Raw genomic sequence first — 12,144 nt, forward strand, 5'->3', positions numbered from 1 at the left:
TCACTGAACTGTGCATGTAGAAATTTTTGAAATGGTGTATCTTTGGCTGTGTGTATTTTCACCAAAAAAAAATGGTTGAGAAGTTAGAGGGTTGATATGTTGTGGGGTTGTTAACTAATGTCATAAAACAACGTGTGTACTACTGTTTCACGAGAAACTATTTGTTCTGTAAGCCTTCACCTGAAGTACAATTAAAAAACAAAGTAAAATTAAAAAAAAAGAAAAAGAATTAAATGAGTGTCTGGTACATACTAAGCAGTAAGTAAATGTTGGTTATTATTACAAGCATCCTGGCCAGTACACCTCATGCACAGCCACCACTCATCTGTCAGTGGAGGCTTGCATGTTGCTATGATGCTGAATAGGCTTCAGAGGAGTTTTCAGACTAAGACAGATTAGGAAGAAAGGCCTGGCAATCTACTTTCAAAAATCTGCCCATGAAAACCCTATGGATCACAGTGGTCTGATTTGCAACTGATTTGGGGGATGGTGCAGGACCAGGCAGCATTTAGATTCATTGTGCATGGGTTTGCCATGAGTCAGGGGGCGACTCAATGGCCGTTAGCAACAACAACATTACCAGCAAAGTATTACTGGGGTTCCAAGGAAGGTGAGAGTTTACAAGTTGGGGGGAACAGCAATGGGTTCATAAAAGTCATACTGTTTAAGATTGACCTTGAAAATTGATTAGTTTCCTGGGTTTGGGAGAGGTCATTCCACAAAAAGGGACTGGTAAAAATAAAGACAGGGTGAAAATAAAGGTAAGTCATATTTGTAGAGGGGCGATGAGGAGTATAGGGACAATAGTGGAGGTAGGGAATAGAATGGGAGAAACAGACTGAGGCCAGGTCTGGAAGATTTGACTTAAATCACTCAATTAACATTTATTGGATGCTGACTGTGTACAGAATATTGGCAAAGGGAGCCACGAAAAAATATTTGAGCAGGTATATGAGTAATCAGAGAACTATATTTAGGAAGCTGGGAGTGATGTGTAAAATGGACTACAGGGGGCAGAGTTAAGTGGGGGAGAAGTCCATTGGAAGACTGTTACAATAGTCCAGGAAAGAGATATTGAGGCCCCGAACCTTGGTTGACTAGGGGGATGGGGAGGGAGGGTGGTGGCAGAGGAGGTTGAGAGCCACTGCTATGACAGAAAGTGTAGGACACTGCCTTTTGGATGTGGATGGAGAAGAGAGGAGTCAGAGATGATGAGGTTTCAAGACTGGAAGGATGGTGGAGGGGTTAAAGGAAGGAGGGAAATTGGGAGGGGGGCAGGTTTGGGGGAACAAAGAATGCATGTGTTGAGTTGTGCCCCTGTGAATTCCCAGACAGAGATGTCCAGGCAGTTGGAAATGTGAGGCCACAGCTTTGCATTGAAGGCAGATGGAGACCTGGGAGCCACGTGCATGGAGAGATAGTATTTGAAACTCTGGGACTAGGTGAGGTGACCAAGGGAGAAGGTGAAGAGAAATGACCACAAGACTTCAGAGGAGCATACAGTTGGGAGGAGGAGGAGGAAGAGGAGCAGCCGCAGACACGGGGAAGGAGGCGTTTGGAGATACAACAACAAAAAATTGAGATCCTGCAGTCAAGGGTGGAGAGAGGGGACTAGCAGCTACTGAGCATTTGCTTGGTGCCTTGGATGTTTTGGTCCCTGAGTGGTGCAAACAGAGCAGTTGCTAATTGAAAGATTGGAGGTTCAAGTCTACCCAGAGGCTCCTTGGAAGAAAGGCCCAGCAAACTACTTTGGAAGAACCAGCCATTGAAAACCCTGTGGAGCACAGCTCTACTCTGACACACATGGGGTCACCATGAGTTAGAATTGACTGGAAGGCACCTGGTTATCTCATAGTCTTGTTGCAAGAATTAAATGAGTGTTTGATTTTTGGTTTTGAATGTTTTGTCTCATGTAATCCTCATGATCACTGCATGGTGTCATTGTTTCCATTTTACAGAGGATGAAACCGAGGCTCAGACATGTAAGTCACAGCTGCAGGTAGAGCTGGGATCTGAGCCTTGAGTTGGCTCCAGAGAGCCTGTTGTCTCCTCCCTCTCCCTGCTGTCTTCACAAAGGAGTGCTCAGCAGCGCCCATTGATGCCTGTGGATGGTTTATTGGGGTGAGTTAGGGACATTGCTTCATTAGAAACCAGTAGCCACCCCAAATTCCTAGAGCCCTTAGGCCAGTATTTGAGAAAGGTGTTCCTGTATTTGTCGGTCAGTTGTCCCAGCACTGAGAGAGGGCAATGGAAGTAAATTAGTAAAATCTCAGTCTTCTGGAGCCCTCTGGGAGAAAAACTCACTCTGGATAGCGGGGATGATCCCATTAAAACACAAAACTCACCAAAATTTAACACATTTCAGATGACAATCTTTCTAAAATATGTTACATTCGTCTCTGCCTCCTAACCATCTTATCTGGAATGTGATTTAACCTTTTCTTCATGAGTCAGAGTAGCCGGGATTCCCCTCGGGTATCACACTAGACTGTCACGCAGTGGTTGCTTCACTGAGGTTTGTCCCTGCATGAAGTTATCCCGGACTGTGGTGGTTTTGAGGAGCCCTGGTGGCGCAGTGGTTAAGAGCTAGGCTGCTAACCAAAAGGTCAGCAGTTTGAATCCACCAGCTGCTCCTTGGAAACCCTGTGGGGCAATTCTACTCTGGCCTATAGGGTTGCTATGAGTCGGAATCAACTCGACAGCAACGAGTTTGGTTTGGTTTTGGTGGTGCTTTTGTGTTCCCATATTAGCTAACTGCAGTTTTTCCATCTGCCCTTTGGAGGATTTGTTGGGTAACAACCCATCTCCCGATTCTGACTGCTGTTTCTGTGTGTGTGTGTGTGTGTGTGTGTGTGTGTGTGTGTGTGTGTGTGTATGTGCGCACGCGTGTGAGAGAGAACTTAGAAATCAGCATTCCCAAGCATGTTAGGATTGTGTGTCCCTAAGAGTTAGGTTGTCCCTTGGTGCTGCAAACAGTTAATGCATTTGGCCGCTAACTGAAAGGTTGGAGGTTTGACTCCACATAGAGGTGCCTCAGAAGAAAGGCCTGGCAATCTACTTAAAAACCAGCCATTGAGAAACCCACGGAGCACAATTCTACTCTGACACACATGGGGTTGCCATGAGTCGGAGTCAACTCGACAGTTAGTAATATGGCATACGAGTGAGGGTAGGGCCTGAGAGGCTGTCCTATGAGAAAACCAGTTTTTTTTTTAAACTTTATTGTTGTACTTTAAGTGAAAGTTTACAATTCAAGTTAATCTCTCATACAAAAATTTATACAAACATTGTTATGTGACTCTAATTGCTCTCCCTATACTGTGACAGCACACTCCTCCTTTCTACCCTGGATTTCCTGTGTCCATTCAGCCAGCTCCTGACCCTCTCTGCCTTCTCATCTCGCCCCCGGACAGGAGCTGCCCATTTAGTCTCCTGTATCTATTTGAGCTAAGAAGCACACTCTTCACAAGTATTGTTTTACGTCCCATAGTCTAGTCTAATCTTTGTCTGAAGAGTTGGCTTTGGGAATGGTTTTAGTTCCAGGTTGACAGAGAGTCCAGAAGCCATGCTTTCTGGGGTTCCTCCAGTCTCAGTCAGACCGTTAAGTCAAAAACAGCAGGTTTTAATGCACAGGTGTTATGATGTCTGTTTTGGCTGCTTCAAAGCCTTTTTTCCCCTCTTCTTTTGTTCTGGTCTTTATCACTGTCCTTGATAATGAATTGGTTGGAATCCTGAGCTCATGGTAGGCAAGATAACGCCGTCTATGACACAGTCTCTGCCCTCTGGTGGGACCATCAAGACCTATCTAGCCATGTGAAAGTTCAGCAAAGAGGGCAGTACACGAGGTGGTCGCTTTGCAGCTCTAACGTTCGGTCCCTGTGGTGCTCACGGTTTTTGCTGTTGTGAATGACTCCAGGCCGAATGCGGTGAGCTGCTCAAGAGAAGGACTCAGGGCGCAGCTGCTTTCAGAGCCCAGAGATGAGACAGACACTCCTAAGTAAAGCATCGTATGATGTAATGGTTAAGAGCATAGGCTGTCTGGGTTTCAGTCCTGGCTTTGCTACCTGCTGGCTGTGCGAACTTGGCCAGTTTACCTACCCACATTGTTCCTCAATGTCCTGCTCTGTAAAATGGACGTAAGAATATTGTAAGGACTAAATGACGTAGCATATAGACATTGTTTACAGTGGGTCGGGCACTATTCTTTTTTTTTTTTTTTACTTTTTGATTTTTTCCCATACAAAAATTTACACATTTATTGTTATGTGACCCTAATTGCTCTCTCTATGCTGTGGACAGCACAGTCCTCCTTTCCATCTCTGATTTCCCATGTTCATTCAACCAGCTCCTAATCCTCTCTGCCTTCCCATCTCACCTCCAGACAGAAGCTGCCCGTTTAGTCTTGTATCTACTTGAGCTGAGAGGCACACTCCTCACGAGTATCACTTTATGTCCCACAATCCAGTCCAATCCCTGTCTGAAGAGTTGGCCTCGGAAATTGTTTTAGTTCCGGGCTGATAGAGAATCCAGGGGCCAAGCCTTCCAGGGTTCCTCCAGTCTCAGTCAGACTTTTAAGTCTGGTCTTCTTACTAGAATTTGAGTTCTGCACCTTTTCCTGCTCCATCCGGGACTGTCTGTTGTGTTCCCTGTCAGGGTGGTCATTGGTGGTAGCCGGGCACCATCTAGTTCTTCTGGTCTCAGGTTGATGAAGTCTCTGGCTTATGTGGCCCTTTCAAGGTGCTATTCTAAGTGATCAATAAATGCTACTACTGTTGTTAATCCTAGTGGTCAGGGAGGCTTCGAGGGGGAGGTGGGAGTTGGCTAGATCTTGAGGGATGGATGAGTGCAGTTTGTAGTGGGGGAAAGGAAAGGGAAGGATTTTCCTGCCAGAAGAAGACCCTGAACAAAGATGTGAGTTGGCTGTGTCAGGAGATGGTGAGAAGACCAGAATGATTGCAGCTTTGTGGGTGATAAAAGCTTAAAGTAAGCTTCTGGAAGTCTTGACTTCCAGGCCAAGAATGTAGCCCATTAGAAGTTTTAAAGCCAGACAGATCTGGGTTCAAATTTCAACTCTGTTCCTCACCAGCAGTGTGACCTTGGACAAGTTACTTCCATTTTCTGAGCCTCGGTTTCATCATCCCTAAAAGGGAGTTATGATGATCTCCACTCGCCAGGTAATGGTGGTGCATCAATGAAACAATTCATGGAAAGAGTCGGGCACACTTTTAAGTGCTCAGTACATGAGAAGTGTTATTTTATTATTCGCTCAACAAAACTATGGATACCTTTTTTTTGAGCCAGGAACTGTGCAAGCCAGAGGGATATGGAGAGATGAATGAGGCATTGTCCTTGCTCTTGGATATCTCACTGTCCAGTCAGGAGGCAGACATGTAAACAAAATTGCAATATAGATTTGCTAAGTGAAGTAATAATAGAATGTACATCTCTAGAGCTGGCACAAAAAAAGGATGATTAGCTCTGCTTGGGAGGCTGGTTCAGAACACAGACGGAGGTATATTGACCTGGGTCTTAAAGGAAGATTCGACTGTCTCAGGCACCCGAGGGTAAGAGTTGTGGGGACGGGGAAGGGCATTTCAAGCAGACGGACAGCATGTGCAAAAACATGAAGTATTAGGGAAATGGGGAAAAGGTTGGCGTGGCTAGAGCCTGGGTTGTTGCAGGAAAGGAGATTGGAGGGAAGCATGGCCACGTATCAAGTAGATGTTTCCTGGGAAGATTGGCCTTTATCCTGCAGGCAGTGGGAAGCCTTGAAAAGTTTTCAGCTGGGTTGGATCACTTGGTGGTGCGTGGAATAGGAATTGCAGGGTGAAAAGGCCGGCTGCAGGGAGAGATCAGGTCAGGGCTTATTAATATTCTGGGGAGTGAACATTAATGCCTGGGCTAGGGGCAGTGCGGGTGGGAGGGAGGGATAAAATGGTTTCTAGGAGTTGAATTTAGTTTTTAGGGTTTTAGGAGGTGGAACTGATTGGACCTGGCAACTGGCATGAAAAGAGAGGATTTCTGTGAAGGAGCCCTGGCAGCACAGTGGTTAAGAGCTTGGCTGCCAACCAAAAGATCAGCAGTTCAACTCCGTCAGCCACTCCTTGGAAACCCTGTGGGGCACTTCTACTCTGTCCTGTAGGGTTGCTTTGAGTCAGAATCAACTTGATGGCAACAGGTTTGGTTTTGGAACCTGATTATAAGGAGGCCTGGTGGCACAACATTTAAGTGCTTGGCTGCTAACTGAAGGGTTGTTGGTTCGACCGACCTAGCAGCTCTACGGGAAAAAGACCTGGCAATCTGCTTCCATAAAGATTACAGCCTCTCAAACCCTATAGGGAAGTTCTACTCTGTCACATAGGCTCACTACGAGTCTAAATTGACTCAAGAGCACCTAATAACAGCAACAACCTGATTAGGGGGAGTCCCTAGGTGGTGCAAATGGTTAAACACTCAACTACTAATCAAAAGTTTGGTGGTTCTTCTGGAGGTGCCTCAGAAGAAAGGCCTGGCAATCTGCTTCTGAGAGGTCATAGCCTTGAAAACCCTATGGAGTGCAGTTCTACTCTGCACATATGGGGTCACCATGAGTTGGAATCAACTCGGCATCAACTGGTTTTCTGGTTTAAATCTATTTAGGGAGTGCTGACAGGAGGAGAGAATTTGGAGGGAAGGGCTTTTTAAAAAAATTAACCAAAATACATTTTAAAAATAGATTTTATTTCTTAGTGCAGTTTTAAGTTTACAGAGAAATTGTGCAGAAAGTACAGAGAGTTCCCATATACCTCCTCTCCCCACTGCACACTGTTTCCTGTTATTAACATCTTGCATGGGTGTGGTATATTTGTTACAACTGATGAGCCAGTATTGATACATTATTATTAACTAAAATCTATAGTTTACATCTGGGTTCACTGTTTGCGTTGTGCAGTCCTATGGGTTTCGACAAATGCATAATGTCGCATGTCCACCATTACAGTATCATGCAGAGTAGTTTCACTGCCCTAAAAATGCCCTGTGGCTCCACTTATTCATCGCTCTGGGGGAAAGGTTTTTTTTTCAGTCGTATTCATGGCTGTAATTCATTACAGAGAAAGGATACAAAGCAAAATTAGCAAAGGCAAAAGATACAAGGGGAGAAGTCCAGAGAAAACCAGGCGCAAGCTTCCAGAGTCCTCTCCCACTAGAGTTACACAGAGACACACTTAATTCCTCCACCAACAAATTGTGACAACACCTGTGAAATGTTATTTACCAGGGAAACTTATTAGAGACTCAGTGGTCGGGGGGGGGGGGGGGGAAGGATTTTGAGGTCCATGTTGGACATACTGAGGGTAAGATGCCCACAAGACACTCAGGTTGAGCTACTCAGAAGGCAGATGGTTATAAAGATCAGGAGCATAGGAGAAAGGTTGTACCAGAGTCACTGAAAAGTTCTGACCGTGTGTGTGTGTGTGTGTGTGTGTGTGTGTGTGTGTGTGTGCATGCACGGGTGTGTGTGATGATTGTAGCAATATTTAGTACATCTGTCTGGTACCTGGGTGGTGCAAATGGTTAAGCGCTCAGCTACTTACCAAAAGGTTGGGGGTTTGAATCTACCCAGAAGCACCCTGGAAGAAAGGCCTGGCTCTTTGCTTTCAAAAGGTCACAGCCTTGAAAACCCTACTTTGCAACACATGCGCTCACCATGAGTCAGAATTGACTGGACAGCAACTTTTTTTTTTTTTTGCTATCTGGTACCTGTGTGAAGAGCGCTGGGCTGGAGACAGGCAGAGACCAACAGGAGGAGGCTCTTGCGGTAAACCAGGTGTGAGGGGTGAGTGTGTAGACTGGGATGACCTAGGACTGCAGTGGACCAAGGCAAAGATGATTTTGTGCTCCTGGGCAAGTAACCTTTTTGTACAAAGGAGATGGATAGTGCCACCAATCTCACTGGGGCTGCTGTGAGGCTGACATGCGATGACACACGTGCTAAAGGTCGGGACGGTGCCTCGTACATGGTTAAATGAATGGAATCTCTGGAAGCTGGCAGAGTGTAGGGCACTTAGTGGGTGCTCGGTGAGTGCTTGTTGAAAGCAGTGCCTTTGCTAAACGCAGGGCAATGGGGCACTTGGCTGTGGGTGGGGATGACAAGCAGGGTTTTGGTGGTGGAGTTTCGGTGTCAGAGAGCTGTCCGGTAACTGCTGAGCGGATGGTTGGGGATGTAGGATTGGCACTCAGGGAAGAGGTCAGGGCTGCACATACACGCTTGGGAGTCCCTTCGCCACAAAAGTGAGCTCTCGCTGCCACCGAGGCAAGTGGGTAGAAGAGAGAGGGGTGGAGAGGGCAAGGACCGAGCCTGGAGGGGCCCGTCCTACCAGGTGAGGGCTGTAGGTGAATCAGCAGAAAGACAGAGCAGTGGCGGAAGGAGCCAGGACAGGGAAGACTACTTAGGCAGGGAGCAAAATGAGCTTGGCTGTTTGACCATGCTAAGCCTAGCAAGGTGCACGTCTCTGGCAGGTGGAAATAATTTTTAAAATATCTGCCAGGTTGGATTATCTAAAAAAACACTGGCCTCCTTGTGTGCCCAGGTACTGGGGAGATGATCGTGCTGACTGACCAGGGCCTCAGCACACTGGGACCCAAGGAATCCAGACACAGAGTCTTCGCTTCACAAAGGACTTTCCCCAGGGCCTCTTTAACTCGCCAGCTCCCCTGAAGATGTAATGCGATGCTGTTTATTTAATAAAATTGTTGTATACACAGCTTCTTGGGAATGCACTTGTTGGGAAGAGAAGTTCTGGGCTGTGTAAAAGTGTGTTGGTAAATTACGTAGACCGAGAAAGGTTTGTGTAGGTTTAGGAAATAGGGTAAATATGTACATATATACAGAAAGGAGTCCCTGGGTGGTGCACATGGCTGCTAACTGAAAGGCTGGAGGTTTGAGTCCACCCAGAAGTGCCTTGGAAGAAAGGCCTGGCGATCTACTTTGGAAAAATCAGCCATTGAAAACCCTATGGAGTGGAGTTCTCTAATACAATGGGGTCGCTATCAGTCGGAATTGGCTCGATGGCAACGGGTTTGGTTTTTGATTTATGTGTGTATATATATATATATAAACCCAGTCGTCATCAAGTCCATTCCAACTCAATGGCAACGGGTTTGGTTTCTGAGATATATACATATATAAAAGAAAAATTCCAGTTGCCGTTGAGTCGATTCCAACTCAGGGTGACCCTTTAAGCCAGAGTAGAACCGCCCCATAGGGTTTCCAAGGAGCAGCTGGTGGATTCGAACTGCTGACCTCTTGATTAGCAGCTAAGCTCTTAACCACTGCACCACCAGGGCTACACACACACACACACACACACACACACACACACACACACGTACGTACGCACGTACACACACGCGCTGTGCACATTGTGTCTTTAGTCCCTGGAGGGAGGGCAGGGTGGTGGTGGTGGGTGTATGCTTCGAGTATTATGTATTAGATCACTGCGCAGGCATTAAAGTTTGCATTCAGCCTGTGTGGTGTGTGTGTGTGTATCACGGGGGTGGTATAAGGTATGATAAATGACAGTGTTTGTTTTGCCGTATAGCTGCCTCCCCTCAGAGCAAACAACGTGCAGTGGGGTTGGCGGTGGGAGGAGGCAGAGTGTGTGCATGTGTGTCTGTGTGTGTCTGTGTGCGTGTGTGTCTGTGTCCTGGGCCTGCATCTGTGTGTGTGTGTTTCCCTGCTGGCTTTGTATGTTGTGCTGTTTCTCTCTTCCTGCCTATCGCTTGTTCTAAGGGCTCCCAGTAGGTGGGCCTGTTGGAAATGTTGTTTGGAGTTGAGGGAGCCTTGGTTCTTTTAAACAACTGAGCAGAGCGCAGCCGGCTTGAGGAGCTTAGTTGAAGGAACTGCTCACCCTCCTCCTTTAGTTGTCTCTCTTGATCCATTTGGTGAGCACCCAGACCAGGCCCAGGCAGCCCCCTAATAGGTGAGGCATGACTGCCCAAAGGGTGCGACGTGTCCTAGGGATAGGTCCAGTCTCGCCTGTCCCGGCACTGATTGGTCCGCCAGCCTGGGGACCCTTTGCCTCACACAGCTGTTAAGAAGGCACTTATCCTAGAATCTCAAACCCGGAGCCAGAGGGGGCTCAGATGTAATCCACCCCTCTCCTTTTCACAGAGAAGGGACTGGGGCTCAGAGACGGTAAGCGACTGGGACGGAGGTCACACAGCCCTTTGCCGCTGACCTGTGTTTTCTGATGACCAACTTAGTGCGCTCTGCGTCCCGACGACTCTTCTCCGCTGGGCGGGTGGGGGTGGGGGTGGGGGGTCCTCGTGTGCAGAGGCTTCAGCGTGAGAGGTGATGCCCGTCAGTGGATCACTGAGTGCCTGTGTGAGTCGGTGTGTCACTGAGGGTGAGCGTGCCTGTGAGACAGTTACTGGTGTGAGCGTGTCCCCATCTGTCTCTAAACGCCATAGAATGCAGGCGGAGGAGCCTGCCTGGCAGCCGGTCCTGGCCCTGCCCTGATTCTCCCTCTGACCTTGGGCGCTCCGTCCCCTCCCCTGGGCCTCAGTTTCCCAAAATGTCACACGAGGGTTGGTGTGATGTGTGTCCAGGGCCTTGCAGCCCTCCCAGACGGTCTGACTCCAAGGGTGAGCCTCTGACTAGGAGTAGCTGTCTCTCCGTCTCATCCCCAGCAAAGACGGAGCTTTGCCCTGAGACCCAGGCCTGCCAGGTGTCTTGTGTCAGGGCCTAGGGTGGGCTTGGGGACCTTGAACCCATCACTCTCCTCGGGACCCTTGTCCTTGGCACCCTTGCTAACAGCCCTGCTCTTTTCTCTCTCTCTGCCTCCCCCCTTCTCTGAACTGCGCTGGTCTGCAGAGGAGCACCCCATGGAAGGTGAGTGACGTTCTGGGTCACTGGGGTAGCTGACCTTTCGCCGTGGGGGTCCTGTGTGAGGGGGTGCTGTTGGCCACCCAAGCGCCCCCTCCCTGCCCCCGTTCGGGGCCCCTCGGGGAAGGATGTCTGGATTTCCTGTCTCGGTTACCTGGGCCCCACCTCATGCCCATTTCCTATTTCCGGGTTTTTCAAGGGATGAACTGCTAGGCCAAGGGCAGGCGCTGACGCTCGTGTCTGTAGCTCCAGTCTGCCGTTGGCCTTCCTTCTTCCCTGAGGGAAAGGGAGAGGGGACGTTAGGGAAGAGGTGGGCAGTGGGGTGGATTCTCAAGTGCCCAGAGTGAGCGGGTCGACAGCATTCTGCCCAGCCCAGCGTAGAAGGCTCAGACAGGCGACGCTGCCGGGGAGGGGAGGTGGGTGGTGGGTGGCGGAGCTGCCACCCCAGATACCTGGGTTGGGTACAATCTGCTCTGGGGTCTGGGTGCAGGAGGTCTGGGGTCTGCTGCGGGGCGCAGGTGGGCAGGGTGCCACCAAGAGTGCAGGTGGAGGGCGGGGCCCATCGCTGGGTCAGGGGATGTGGGTGGGGCGCACCTTGGCACCAGGGACTCCCCTGCTTCTCTGCTCTAACGGGCACTTGCGGCAGGTCCTGTCCCTGCCCCGGCGTGCCAGAGTTAGGGGTGGTCTGCTCCTTCCTCAGCCCGAGGCTCAGGGGTAGGAGTGGGGAACACGCTTCTCTCTGGGGTCTCTTCATCTGCTCATTCCCTGTCTTCTGTTCCATTTGCCTTTTCTCTCCGCTTTCTGTCTTTACGTCTCTTTCTCTGGGGCTTGACCCTGAACCTCTTGCTTTGTCTCAGTCCTTCCCCAGGTCCTCTCTGGGTTTCTGTCCGTCTCTGACCCTTTTCCTCTAGCTGTGACTGTATATCTGCTGCTTTTCCTTCTCCTGGTGGGGACTTAGAGCAGGTGGGATGGCTCAGGCCTGCTCTACTGAGGCTTCCAGGCTGGGCTGAGGAGAGCTCCCATGGCCACCAGGAGAAGGCACAAGGAGAATGCGAGATGGGACCTCAGTCGCCAAACCTGCCCCCTCGTCTCTTCTGGAAAAGCGGGAGTGGGAGGGACCCAGGCAAGGCCTAGGCTCAGAGCTCCAGGCCTGGCTTGCCACCCCTGCCCCTGACATGGGAGGGGTGGAGAGTACCGAGGAGACAGAGGTCCCCGGAAAAGAAAGAAGGGGAGGGGCCTTGGCCTGAGTGGGGACACGAGTCTGTTTTTCCCTGCAG

At 49.2% G+C, this 12,144-nt stretch overlaps 1 protein-coding gene across 1 annotated transcript in view; it reads left to right on the forward strand.

Annotated features, from left to right (window-relative positions):
• The window catches only part of NRXN2 (neurexin 2), a 114,792-nt gene that overhangs the window by 5,342 nt on the left and 97,306 nt on the right, over positions 1 to 12,144 (forward strand). The window contains exon 2 of the mRNA XM_004383769.2: positions 10,856 to 10,873. Within this exon, the coding sequence (XP_004383826.1) occupies positions 10,856 to 10,873 (18 nt within the window). The remainder of the gene's footprint in view (positions 1 to 10,855; positions 10,874 to 12,144) is intronic.

This window comes from Trichechus manatus, unplaced genomic scaffold (assembly GCF_000243295.1).
Source record: "Trichechus manatus latirostris isolate Lorelei unplaced genomic scaffold, TriManLat1.0 scaffold00113, whole genome shotgun sequence".
Lineage (NCBI taxonomy): Eukaryota > Metazoa > Chordata > Mammalia > Sirenia > Trichechidae > Trichechus > Trichechus manatus.